Source organism: Chelon labrosus (genome assembly GCF_963514085.1).
Source record: "Chelon labrosus genome assembly, chromosome: 1".
Lineage (NCBI taxonomy): Eukaryota > Metazoa > Chordata > Actinopteri > Mugiliformes > Mugilidae > Chelon > Chelon labrosus.
Window position 1 is genome coordinate 31793575 of NC_140337.1, and position 13459 is coordinate 31807033.

Here is a 13459-nt window from a genome sequence, read left to right on the forward strand (position 1 = left end):
TATTAAGAGGTAAAAAAATCAACTATACAGAGGTAGAAGAGGTAGAAAATTATTATTCAGAGGTAAAGAACAAATATAATGAGGTAGAAGAGGTAGGAAACGAGTATAATGTGATGTAAAATGACGACAAAAAGACGTAAGGAAGCAAAATAACCAGCGGTTCTTTAATTTAACCATTTATTCACGTCCTTTCTTTGTAATTATTATTCTGTTTAATTTGTCTTGTCCAGTTTTTATCACATGTTTAACTTTAAAACTATTAAATGTGGCCTTAATCATTAAAGGAGATTACTTTAGCTAACGCCAGCTAACATGCTAACCAACTGCCTCTATGGACCTCTTCTGAACCATTTCAGCGACCCTCAGAGAGCCCACGAACCCGGGTTTTATCACCACACAGTGAGGAGGGGGGTATTTATAGTCAGCTGGTGTGAGTGGAATTTATATTAAAGATTAAATTAGCTAACTGTAAAGCTAACGGTTAAATCATAGAGATGTAACGGTCACTTTAGCTTCCAGGCTAAACCGGTCTACCGGTCGTCAGTCAAGCTAACGGTTAGCTAATGAACTAGCTAGCTTATTAACTAGTTAGCTAATGAAGTATTCAGCTAATTAAGTATTAAGCTAACTCAGATAATAACATTTAAACTCCTACCTTCTCCGTCTTGCTCCATGTTTATGTTGTTTTATGTTCCGTTATTTTTTTTCCTCTTCCAGTAAAACTTTAACCTGTCAACAGTCAGACAACTGTCAATCAACCGGACTGTTAGCCCTGTCAGCCAATCAGAACGCTCCTCGGGAACGGGAGGCGGGACAACGTCTGCCTTCCAAAATAAAATAAAATTAAATTAAATTAAATTAAATTAAATTAAATTAAATTAAATAACACTATTTTTTTATTACTTTTTCTAAATAAAAATGTCACACAATATGTAACAAATTAATAAAATAAAATAGAAAAACAATGGAACAAATGTGAAACAAATTAAATAAAATTTTATTTAAATGAATTATTCAAAATCAGATAAATTCAGATTAAAAAAAACAAATAAGTATTAAGTGTGCTAAAGGAAATTAAAAACCACACAATAAATGAATAAAATAAAACACCAAACTAATAAACAGATATTCAGTTAATTTAAAGGAATTTATTGTGTTTGTGATTCTACAGACTCGTCTCTGATTAAAGAACACCGTTCACAGATTAAAAGCCGTCAGTGTTTTCTCATGAGGCCATCCAGACGAGGAAGGGCAGCAGCACGGCCAGCAGGGTGGCGGCGGCCGTCACAGCTCTCAGGTACAGCAGCAAACTCAAGGCCAGCATCGCCGTCGCCTTGGCAACGCGCCGACTCAGCAGCAGCCTCCTCACCGTCTTACAGAACTGACGAGAGAACCGGGTTATTATTAAGAATGAGAAACACTGAACCAAAGATCCAGCGACATCTCGTCACCCCGCAGACATCATGTCTACCTTTATGGACATTTTGCATCCCTGTGTGGTTGTAGTTCCTGCTTACAGTCATTTTACGTCATTTTATTACTTATTTAATAATAATAATAATAATCAATTTTATTTGTATTGCACTTTACATTTAAAGCAAAAAATAATGTAAGTTAAAACAACCAGGGTCAAAAATTAAAATTAAGGTTAAAAAAATATATAGAAGAAAGAAAAAAATACATTTTAGTTGTAGGCTTTTTTAAAAAGATATGTTTTTAAGTCCTTTTTAAAAGTATCTGTAGTCTGTGGGGCCCTCAGGTGGTCAGGGAGGGCGTTCCACAGCCTGGGGGCAGCAGAAGCAAAGGCCCTATCACCCATGCTGCAGAGCTTGGTTCTGGGGGTTTGAAGGGTGTTTGAGGTTGCAGACCGGGTGCATGAGGAAGTGTGGGGGGTGAGGAGTTCCTGTAGGTAAAGGGGGGCATGTCCATGAATGCACTGGTGAGTGAGGAGGGAGACCTTGTACTCAATCCTGAGTGGGACAGGGAGCCAGTGAAGGGATTTCAGAATGGGGGTGATGTGGTCATGCTTGCGCACCCTCATCAGGATCCTGGCAGCGCTGTTCTGAATGTACTGGAGTCTCTGGATGCTCTTGCCAGAGATCCCAATGAGGAGTGCATTACAGTAGTCCAGCCTGGAGGAGACAAAGGCATGGACGAGCTTCTCTGCATCCGCTAGGGTGAGTGTTGGACGGAGTTTGGCGATGTTCTTGAGGTGGTGAAAAGCTGTCTTACAGAGGTGTTTGATGTGGGTGTCAAAGGTGAGTTGTGGGTCCATTTTAACACCCAAGTTGGTGACAGATGTGGAGAGGGAGATGGTTTGGCCAGAGAAAGTGATATTGGTGATGGTAGAAGAGCGGAGCAGATGTGGTGTGCCAACCAGGATGGCCTCTGTTTTGGAACTGTTTAGCTGAAGAAAATTGAACCTCATCCACGCCTCTATCTCCTCCAGGCAGGTGGTCAGTGTGGAAGTTGGTAGGGGAGCAGAAGAATTGGGGGTTGTCCTGAGGTAGACAACCCTCAGGACCCTACAGTTCTGTAGTCACTCCATCCACTTTTATGGGCTTTTTGTGAAATTTGTGATCATTTTGCATCCCTCTTCATCTGTATGGTGTCTTTTCTGTAATTATTTCACTGCCTTTCGTATTAATTTTCCATCTCTTTGACATCGTAGGTGTTGCTTGTAGTTCATTTATGATCATTATCCTCATTTTGCATCCCTCTTCAAATTTTTTTATTTCTTTTGTCATTTTGTTGACATTTTTTTTTGTTGACATCTCTTTAAGCAATTTGCATACTTTTATAGTCATTCTACGTGCATTCACAAGTATTTGATGATATTTTGTGATCATTTTGCATCCCGTCTTAGTTGTTTTGTGTCTTTTCGTATTTATTTTGCTTCCCTTCAGAGGCTTTTCTGTTCATTTTCCATCTCTTTGAGGTTCTAGTTGTTGTGTGTAGTCGTTTTGTGGTCATTCTATGTACCTATGTAGGCATTTTGTGAAATTTGTGTTCATTTTGCATCCGTCTTCAGATGTTTTGTGTCTTTTCTTAGCATTTTTGTAATTTTTTTTACTGCCTTTTGTATTCATTTTCATTTTCCATCTATTTGATGTTGTAGTAGTTGCTTGTAGTTCATTTCATGTTCATAATTTCACTAGTTTTGTGGTCATTCTATGAACCTACATAGATATTTTGTATGTTTTTGTGGTCATTTTGCATCCCTCTTCATTTTATTTTTTTATATTTTGACATTTTGTTGACATTTAGCTTCCCTTTATGGTGTTGTTGCCTTTTCTAGCCATTTGGCGTTTCTATAAGTAATATTTAACTTTTATAGTCATTCTACATATACTCACAGATATTTGATGCCATTTTGTGATCATTTTGCATCCCTTCTTAGTTGTTTTGTGTCTTTTTGTCGTTATTTTGCTTCCCTTTAGAGGCTTTTCTGTTCATTTTGCATCTCATTGACGCTGTAGTTGTTGCTTGTAGTCGTTTGATGTCGTTCTGTGTACCTTTATAGACATTTGGTGACACTTGTTGTGGTCATTTTGCTTCTGTTTGTGGTTGTTTTGTGTCACTTTATGGTTGTTTCACATCTGTGATTCGTCTCTTAACAAAGAAAACAGATGAGCTTCATATGAATGAACAAACAGACGTGTTTATGAGCTGGTTTGGATGACGTTTGTCACAGATGGTTGAATTTATTTTTCAGTTTTAACCTCCTCTCTCCTTCAGCCTAGAACCACCGTCTCGTTCGTTTCATTCTTTCACAATCGTCTGAGAACAATGAAGCAGAAACAATCGAGCTTTCACCGTCGGCCCGTTGCTGCAACAACGAGGATTAACCCGATAAGAGCTTTAATCTGCTTCAAGGTCAGACTGAAGAAAACCAGAGAACGAACATGAGAGTTTATAAAACTTTATATCACGGCGAGGACGCATGCTTGTTTCTCTGGATATTTTAAAGACGTCAGTAAACCTGTTTCAGTTCAAAAAGACGCAGAAAAACTGTGGAAATAATAGTTTTAACTAAAATATAAGCACACTTCAAGTGCTTTCAGTTATTGGTCTACAAGATTCTTGAGTTTACCCACTTGAGAATGTTTTATTCCTTATTCTATTATTCTATTTTATTACATTTTACTATATTATTAAAGCTTTTTGTTATTTTATTATATTAACTTCTAAATAAATAAATAATTCTAAATTGATTTTATTAATAATTATTATAAATAATTATAAATAAATATTTCTTCAATTTGTTTTATTTAATTATGACATATTTTATTTTATCATTATTATTTTATTTATTTATTAACTTGTAAAAATATAATATTTCAATATTTATTTAAAAAAAATATTTTGTTTTTGTATCATTGTAATTTATTGCATTATTTTATGAAATATTGTTATATTTTATTTTTTATTTTTATTATTAACTATTCTATAATGATTTTTTAACTTGTGAAATGCTTTCCTTCATTGATGTTTTAACTTATTTTCTTTTATTCACCTGAAACGTCTGGAAGCTCATGGCCGTCCCGTATCTGCAGTACATGACGTAGTGTTCACAGTTGTACCAGAGGAGGCTGTAGGCCACGTCGCCCTGCAGCTTCTCCGCCCTCATGGCCACCTCCTCCCCTGGCAGCGCCGCCCGGCTGCACACCTGCACCGCAGAGGGAGGACAGGTGAACCTCAGCTCGTTAACAGTAGAACTGAGCTGCTGCAGCTTTTCCACATCAATAATCCTCCAGATTAACATTTGCTGAGTCAGCAGCTCACACATTCAGCTCCTGTTGCACAAATAAATATACTAAATAAACAAATAAATAAATAAATACACTAAATATACCAACCAGACAGATCCTAGATGCCTTATAATTCTTTGCATCCCTCTACAGTTGTGTTGGGTCTCTTTGTAGCCATTGTGCTTCCTTTTAGAGCCGTTTGTAGTCATCTCGTCATGGGTCTAGTCGTTGCTTGTAGACATTTTATGTTTGTGGTCATTCTATGTACCTTTATACACATTTTGCATCCCTTTCTGGTCATTTTGCATCTTTCTACAGTTGTTTTGTGTCTTGTGCTCATTTTGCATCCCTTCAGAGCCTATAGCTGCCTTTATATAGATTTTGTGTCATTTTGTTGTTTGCAGTCATTTTATGTCCCTCTATATCTAATTAGCATAGTTTTGTGGCCATTCTATGAACCATTTTGAGTCCCTTTGTTGTTGTAGTTGTTGCTTGTAGTTCACTCCCACCATAGTACTTCTGGTGCTCATTTTGCTTCCATCTGGAGCATTTTGCTGACATTATACTGATATTTTTTGTCGTTTTGAAATCATTTTGCATCCCTCCTCAGTTGTTTTTCATTTTACATCTCATATGACACTTTTCTGCCTTGTATCAGCCATTTTGCATCCCTTTCAGACCCTGTTTTCTGTCATTAGTGGTTATTTGGCAATTCTTTGTGGTTGCAATTGTTGCTTGTAATTGTTTTATGTCCCTTTATATCTAATTTGCATAGTTTTGTGGTCATTCTATGAACCATTTTGAATCCCTTTGTGGCTGTTGTTGTTGCTTGTAGTCGTCTTCGGTCCCTTCATAGCTGATTTGCGTCGTTTTGATGTTATTCTACATATTTAGAGACATTTTGCATCGTTTTCTGGTAAAATCTACATCCTTCTGCAGTTGTATGATGTCTTTTGGTGCTCATTTTGTTCCCCTTTAGAGCATTTTGCTGCCACTATAGAGATTTTTGTATCATTTTGCATCCCTCCTCAGTTGTGTTTTGAAGAATTTTTTGCATCTTGTTGTTGTTTGGAGTGATTCTAGGTCCTTTTATAGACATTCTGTGTCCTTTTGTGGTCATTTTACATCTCATGTGACCCTTTTCTGTCTTTTAGCAGCTATTTTGCATCCCTTTCAAAAGTACATTGTCAGTACGATGGCAATAAAACGTTGTTGTCTTTTCTAACATCACCTTGTCCGTGGGGTTGATGAGTATCTCTGATCCATAGGCAAAGTCCTCCACGCCGTCCACTCTCACGCTGCCACACTGAGGACACGAGACATAGTTTAGAGAGGACATTCTGTCCTAAAAACACTGACACCATCTGGTCAAACCTGCCGTACCTTGGCCAGAACTCCAAGGATGAGTCTGGTGTTGGTGACCATCTCTCTGATCCGATGCTGGTCGCTGGAGACGACAGGAAGGATGTCTGGGATGAAATGAGCTACTCTGGAAAGGAAGGAAAGGATGGAGGGATGGGGAATACAGTGAAAGGACAGAATAGAAAAGAATGGAAGCAGCAGAAAGAAGAAGAAAGGGAACAAAGGAAAGGAGAGAAAGAAGAAACCATAAAAACAATGTTTAATCACCATCAGGTGAATCTGACCAATCAGATCACAGGGTCCTCTCTCACCTGCCTCCTCCCAGGTAAATCCCAAAATGAGTGAACAGAGTCCGGGGGACCTCCAGCAGATCTCCCCTCCTGAAGATCAGGTCATATTTACTCGCCGTCTCCTCCTCTTTCCTCTTCTTCTTCTTCTCCTCCAGCGGCGGCGGCTTGAGTGTCGGGGTGGCGATGAAGATGAGAGCGAGGAGCTGCAGAGGAAACATGGTGAGAGGAAGAGGAAGAAGAAAGAGGAGGAGGAGGAGGTGAAGTGGTTTTATTCTCCTGGTGGGAGGAGCGGAGAGGAGATTAGAAACCACAGAGTTCAAGTTCAGCTCAAGACTTTAGAGAGCGATTAAACATTTCACAGAGGACTTTACCCAGACGTTTCTAAGACATGGGACAAAGTAACGACAACAAGACTGGAAAAAGACAAGAAAACTACCACAAGGACACACAACACAACATCAGAGAGGCAAAAAAATACCAGAAAACTGATAAAAAGAGAAACAAAACCATTGAACAAGGACTGTTTAATGATAGAGACACAAACCGACAGCAAAAAGACACAACACAACCATACAGACACACAAAAACAACAGCAAAAAGACATAAAACTACGAAAAAGACACGGAAATGACTGAAAAACACAACTTCAGAGACACAAAACAACCACAAAGATGCACAAGAATACAACAAAAATGTAGAAAATGGCACAAAACTAAAAGAAGAAGATGGAAAACTGCTAAAAAGAGAAACAGAACCACTGAACAAGGACACGTAATAATGACAGAGACACAAACCAACTAGAAAAAGACACAACACAACCGTACAGTCACACAAAACAGCAATAGAAAGACATAAAACAATGAAAAAGGGACACGAAAGGACAGAAAAAAACTAAAAACACAACTTCAGACACAGAATATAAAGGGAATAACTGCATCTGATAAATTTGTGGGACATGGAGTCTCATTTCTACTTCAAAACCACTTCTTTTAATTTAACATAAATCAATAAACACTCAAGTTTTTCCTGTGTAACTCAGCTATAGTTCTGATAAATGACCAGTAGAGGGCGCCACAGGACTCTGATCACCAGAGCACTGCTGGTAATGTTTCAACGAGGAAAGGAAGTCAGTTTTCTGTCCTTCTAAAGTCTAAAACAGATTTACTTTTATAAAATAAACCCATTTACATATAATTTATTCACGTATTCTAATCATAATTGTGTTTTAATGTTATATTTAAGCATAAATTCCATCTTTCCGGTTTTGTTTTCCCAGCATTTAAATCCTATACGACTTGAAAATACGTTTTAACAAAACAAAACAAAACATGTACGCAGCAAGGAGAACATCTGTTAATTATAAGTTTATTTAAGGCATGTGGTGATGTGGATGAGGAAGACAACAACAACAACACGTCTGATTCCGCTTCCTTTATTTACATTATAAAAACAAGACACAGCGTCAAGTGTTGCAGCGTAACGTAAAAAATAGATTCTGTACAGACGTTAGAAGACAATCAGGGACGTGAAGGAATATCTACAGATATGTACACGAGAGCTTCGGCTGCTTCCAGCGCTGAGTCGAACGCCAACGAGGACGGAAACAAAACCTTTCACGGCTTTTAGCAATGGTCAAGATGGCCGCCAAAGAATTTATCGGCGTGTGAAGATTATTGACAAGGCTTTAAAACCCAGAGAAGTTTTTATTTTTTCTCCAAATAAACAAAAAAAAAAAATAATAATAAAAGTTGAAAAAGAGCCAGATGTTTAATGACGTGTGAGGAGGAAAATATGAAACGTTAAGAGATGAAGTGACATCGGTTCAAGTGTCATCTCATGTGGGGGATGGTTTCCAGGGAGATGCCACCATGTTGGAGGTTTAACTACCTCTTCTTCTTCTTCTCCTTCCTCTAATAATGTCAATGATCTTTGGTCCCTTTAACTTTTAAGTCACCTGTCAGTCAAACTGTGAGGGAGCTTTAAGGCATTTCTCGTAGCTAATGTTGCTAACGCTAACTATCCACACACTGAAAGAGTAGTGAAGCCGAGCAAAGTAAAAGTCAACTCGTTTGCAGACGACTACGTCCTGTCCGTCGTTGTTCCCATGAGGCGGCTCGGCCCGTTTCCCGGGGGGGATGGGGGTCAAGCTCCCCGGGCGGCCATCTTAGCTGGCCATCCACAGGGTGAAGGGGACGAAGAGGGCGGGCAGCGCGGTGCTGGAGGATATTCCCAAACACGCCATGGACAGGAGGCCCAGCAGCGCCGTCAGGAGGACGTTCCGCCGGTCCCGGATCAGCGACTTCAGCCACTCACAGAACTGCAGGACAAAAAAGACAAACGGAGAAAAGTTGATTTAAAGTTAAAAAATGACAGAAGATAAATTCAGAGTACACGCAAAGCAAAGCGAGCAAAGTCTCAACCACAGAGTCTCCCTGAACCAGCGTCTTGGAACAATTGCCCTGTTGTTTATTTTCCCACGGGGCCCCCTGAGGCCCCCTTTTAAGAGCTCCTGTTGGGCCCCTGCCTCCGTTTAATGCACCTATAAGAAGGAGCCGACCAGTCTGCAGCGGGTCACATGTTTAGAAATTACAGGAAGTGAAACTGGATCAGGGGAACGTCTGGGAAACCTCCGTCTGTTCTTCATTTACTTTAATTTCTTCATGACTGGAGTATTCTCCGGCTCTTTGTTCCTGCTCCTGCTCCACGAAGATGGTTTCCTATAAATATTTGGTCGTGAACGGTCGTCATCTTGTTTTTTGAAGGCAGAACTGACCATATTTGGAGCAGAGGGAGGAGCCAGACACGCCCCCAGACACACCTCAGACATATCCACTGGGTTATGGACCAAAGTTTTAAACCCGTCAAACTAAATCTAAACGAACCACGGAGGAGGGAGGAGGTGCTGGGGTTGGTTTATGGTATGTAGACACCTCCTTCATCATCATCATCATCATCATCAGTGCTGAGGCATCTCTTTCATGTACCTGTAGGAAGCAGACTCCCAGTCTGATGTTTAGGTTAGAAATTACCAGAAGAGAAACCTGATCAGGGGAAAGTACATCTGCTGCCGGAGGGAAACCAGAGTCTGTTCTTCATTCCTGCTGCGTTTAGGATCCTCAACATCGTCACATCTTACTTTTAATTCTTTATAACTGTTCAATGGTTCTTTGTTTGAGTTTCTGTGAGACAAAGCTCGTTTGTGAACATTTTCTTGTTAGTCATGTCACCTGTCAGTTTAACCGAGAGGTTAGCTTTAAGGGATTTCAAGTTAGCTAATGGTGCTAATGCTAACGCCAGCGTTTTTCATGCCGTCGCCATTTTTTTTTTTTTTAGGAGCCAGAACCAAAGTTTTGGATGAATTAAATCGCTTGATACCGGCTCAATTTGTGTTTCTGTTCAACAAAGCTCGTTTTTTTGCAAATATTTAGTCGTGAACGGCCGCCATCTTGGTTCTTTGGAGCCAGTTCTGACCACATACGGACCAGAGAGAGGAGCCAAACACACTTTAGTTTAATTCTTAATAACAGAAATAATCATCAGCTCTTTAGAGTTTTTTGTTAGACGAAGCTCGTTTTTGAACATTTTCTCTCCTGTCCAACTGAGAGGTAATCAAAGGAATTTCTAGTTGCTAATGCTAATGCTAATGCTAATTAAAAATTGACGTAGACGCCATCGTCTTTAATATTGTCGCCATCTTGTTTACTTTTTAGGAGCCAGAACCAAAGTTTTGGACGAATTAAAATGTTTGACTCTTCGTTCGGGTTTCTGTTCAACGAAGCTCGTTTTTTTGCAAATATTTAGTCGTGAACGGCCGCCTTCTTTGGAGCCAGAACTGACCATATTTGGAAAAGTGGGACGAGCCAGACACGCCCCCAAACATCTGCTGGGTTAAGAACCAAATATTTGGACAAGTTACAGAGTTGACCTTTGTAAATTACCTTTTGTTTAATTCTTTATGGCTGAAATATTCAGAAATAATGCTAATGCTAACTAATGGTGCTAATGCTAACCACCCATTTGAATGGGTAGAAAAGATGGACGTAGCCACCAACATTGCGATGCTTTCGCTATCTTGTTTGTTTTTTGTTTTTTTTTTTAAACCAGAACTGACCATATTTGGACTAGTGGGAGGAGCCAGACACGCCCCCAAATATCTGCCGGTTAAGAACCAAATATTTGGACAAATTACAGAGTTGACCTTTGTAAATGACCTTTTGGTGAATTCTTTGTGACTGAAATATTCAGAAATAGTGCTAATGCTAACAAATGCTGCTAATGGTGCTAATGCTAGCAAATGCTGCTAATGGTGCTAATGCTAACAAATGCTGCTAATGCTAACCACCCATTTGAAATATGAAAATAATGGGTAGAAAAGATGGACGTAGCCACCAACATTACGATGCTGTCGCCATCTTGTTTGTTTTTCTTCTTAAAACCAGAACAAACTGACCATATTTGGACTAGTGGGAGGAGCCAGACACGCCCCCAAACATCTGCTGGGTTAAGAACCAAAGTTCTGAACCTGTCAAACCTCAACCATGAAGCCTGTAACAAAATCTAAACAAACCACAGAGGAAGGAGGTGCTGGAAACTCTGGAGGAGCTCCAGGAGTTGGTTTATGATGGAAACCTCTGCTGCCCTCCTCCTCCTCCTCCTCCTCCTTCTTCATCTTCACCACCACCATCATCATCATCATCATCACTGACTAGCTGCTGCTGTCTGGTTCCTGGCAAGCGGCTCCTCCAGGTCTGAATGCAGCTCTTGTTCTCAGCACTTTTCCAAAGGGCGACCCAGATTTTTTTTTTTTTTGTGTTTCCTCCTTAAGAGCAGCCGCTCTGACGCAGAAACACCTTTTAGGAAAACTCCTCCACCTTCGGACTCTTTGGAGACAAATGCTGGGAGGCTTTTCAAGACGTGTGAATCTGGTCGTTTCTGCGCCGCCTCGACTTTTAACGCTGGCCTGTAAAAAAACCGCAGCCGCGGTCCCAGACCCAGACTAGAGCTGGTTCAAAGGAGGTTTTGGGGGGTTTTTACGAGGCCGCACAGTTTGAAAAGCTCCTGGTGCATAAAAGCAGCAGATGGACCCTCGAACTAAACCAGGATGAAGACTTGGACAAAAAAAAATAAATGAGAGAAAAGGTGTTGGGGAAGGTTTTCAGTCATCCAGGTTATGGTATATCCAAAAAACTAAGCTGAAACCAGGTCAACTGGACTGGTACCAGCCCAGTTGACCTGGTTTTAGCTTAGTTTTCTGGAGAATGACCAGAGAATTTTTCCCTTTAATAAAGATTAGAAACAGAAAAGTTGAAGAAAACGTGTCTGGCTTCATTTTTTCTACATTTTGAGACTAAAAACTAAAATGAACAAACCCAGATCTGCTGTTTTTATGATACAGACAAGCCTCCCTCTGGTTGGTGTGAGGACCAGACATCAGCAAAGACTCAAAGCAGCCACATCAAAGCAGCTCGTGCGCAATCCCGCGCGTAAAAACGCTCACCAACAGGCGCGCAACCAGGCGCCGCTCCCTCCAGCGCCTCTCTCACCTTGTCGGTCTGCAGGCTCTGCGCGCTCCCGTAGCGGCAGTGCGTGACAAAGTGCTCGCAGTTGTTCCACAGCAGGCTGTAGGACACGGTGCCGAGGAGCCGCTCCGCCCGCCGCGCCACCTCCTCCCCGGGCAGCGGGCCCGGGCGCACGGCGCGGTCCATGGCGTTGAGGAGGATCCCCGCTCCGTACGCGAAGTCCTCCACGGAGTCGACGCGGACGCTGGCGCGCTTGGAGAGGACCCCGAGCAGCAGGCGCGTGTTGGTCACCATCTCCTGGATGTGGCGGGCGTCCGAGGTCAGCGCCGGCAGGATGTCCGGGATGAGGTGCGCCACCCGGTTGTCGCCCAGGTAGATGCCGAAGTGCGTGAAGAGAGTCCTGGGGACCTCGAGCAGGTCCCCGCGCTGGAAGCTCTGCGGGGCCGCGGCGGGCTGCGGGACGGAGTCGTCCCGGTCGCAGCGCCTGGTGCTGGGCGGCGGGTCTCCGCGCTCCCTGCCCGGAGGAGGCAGCAGGCTGGACAGCTTGATGTGGGCGAGGAGGAAGAGCTTCTCCAGGAGGAAGGTGAGCGTGTCCAGCATGACTGAAGCAGGAGAGGAGGGAGAGACAGATCTGTGGGAACGAAACCTCTTCTTCTTCTAATTCTTCTTCTTCTCAGACTAATCCGACCCTCTGCGTCCTCCCTCTCCTCTCTGCAGGTCTCTGCTCCTGCGAGGAAATTTGGAGGAGTGGGAAAGACCACGTGACCCTTGAGATGAAGGGATGAGAGAGAGAGAGAGCGAGAGAGCGAGAGAGAGCGAGAGAGAGAGGAGGGGGGAGTGGTGGAAGACAAAGAAACTAACATGGAGAAAAGTAAGTTTTTGTGACTCTATCATTCTTATTTTCTGGTTTGACAACATGAGTCTGACTCTTGACTTTTTCTTTCCATCATTATTTAAAAAGAAAGAAAGAAAGAAAGAAAGAAAGACAGAATCCCTGAGGGCTCATAATTTCCACCGCTGCACCAAATGTCGCTCTCACATCCATCATCACCGCCATGAGAACAGCGCTGAGGTCTGAGCTTCCCACAAACCACCAAATGGTTTCACCCACACAGATCTCAGGAGGCGCAGACTCAGCCCTCAGACTGTCAGGTTCCTCTGGACGGGCGATGACACCACAGAAGAAGTCCCAGAGAGGAATTCAGTGGGAGGGCGGGGGAAGAAGAAGAAGGACTCAAAGATTAAATGAGCAAAGAAATGTTTTCTATCTGTCAAGCCTCAGTATCTGCTGTGACCTCCTCTAAATTTTCCGGTTTCCGGTAACTGCTGAACAGCCGTCTCACTGAAATTAACTTTTGATTTGTGATATTGGCTCATTTTTGTCTCATATTTCTGTTCCTTGTGTTTCATTGGGTTCTATCTTTGTCGACTTTCAGGACTTGTGTGAAAATTTGTTGATGTTTTGAGTCATTTTTATGCAGAAATGGTGAATATTCGAAAAAAAAAACAAAAAAAACAAAACTCAATCTGAAGATGA

At 41.7% G+C, this 13459-nt stretch overlaps 3 protein-coding genes across 3 annotated transcripts in view; all 3 read right to left on the reverse strand.

Annotated features, from left to right (window-relative positions):
• The window catches only part of rbm46 (RNA binding motif protein 46), a gene marked incomplete at its 5' end in the record, with an annotated part of 20858 nt that extends 20184 nt beyond the window's left edge, over window positions 1–674 (reverse strand). Inside the window, one exon of the mRNA XM_084550976.1 lies at window positions 656–674. Within this exon, the coding sequence (XP_084407102.1) occupies window positions 656–674 (19 nt within the window). The remainder of the gene's footprint in view (window positions 1–655) is intronic.
• Window positions 675–1159: 485 nt separating this feature from the next.
• lratb.2 (lecithin retinol acyltransferase b, tandem duplicate 2) lies at window positions 1160–6627 on the reverse strand. Its single transcript, XM_084547271.1, has 5 exons — window positions 6425–6627; window positions 6135–6240; window positions 5983–6057; window positions 4517–4669; window positions 1160–1381 (listed from the first exon to the last, which is right to left on the reverse strand). Exons 1-5 carry the CDS (start codon window positions 6619–6621, stop codon window positions 1226–1228), a joined length of 687 nt encoding a protein of 228 aa, XP_084403397.1. The 5' UTR covers window positions 6622–6627; the 3' UTR covers window positions 1160–1225.
• A 1241-nt stretch (window positions 6628–7868) lies between these two features.
• Window positions 7869–12783, reverse strand: LOC311489946 (lecithin retinol acyltransferase-like). The gene is made up of 2 exons (XM_084547261.1): window positions 11947–12783; window positions 7869–8720 (listed from the first exon to the last, which is right to left on the reverse strand). The coding sequence occupies exons 1-2, from the start codon at window positions 12520–12522 to the stop codon at window positions 8568–8570; spliced, it is 729 nt and encodes a 242-aa protein (XP_084403387.1). The 5' UTR covers window positions 12523–12783; the 3' UTR covers window positions 7869–8567.
• Between the last annotated feature and the right edge of the window lie 676 nt (window positions 12784–13459).

What these genes read in the sequence shown, in the direction of transcription:
- LOC311489946 (XM_084547261.1), bottom strand. Translation starts at nt 12,522, where the DNA reads ATGCTGGACACGCTCACCTTCCTCCTGGAGAAGCTCTTCCTCCTCGCC. An exon ending in AGAGCCTGCAGACCGACAAG is followed by an intron (nt 8,721 to 11,946) that starts GTGAGAGAGGCG and finishes TTTGTCCTGCAG; the next exon opens with TTCTGTGAGTGGCTGAAGTC.
- lratb.2 (XM_084547271.1), bottom strand. Translation starts at nt 6,621, where the DNA reads ATGTTTCCTCTGCAGCTCCTCGCTCTCATCTTCATCGCCACCCCGACA. An exon ending in TCATCAACCCCACGGACAAG is followed by an intron (nt 4,670 to 5,982) that starts GTGATGTTAGAA and finishes TCTGCGGTGCAG; the next exon opens with GTGTGCAGCCGGGCGGCGCT. An exon ending in TGAGCTTCCAGACGTTTCAG is followed by an intron (nt 1,382 to 4,516) that starts GTGAATAAAAGA and finishes TTCTCTCGTCAG; the next exon opens with TTCTGTAAGACGGTGAGGAG.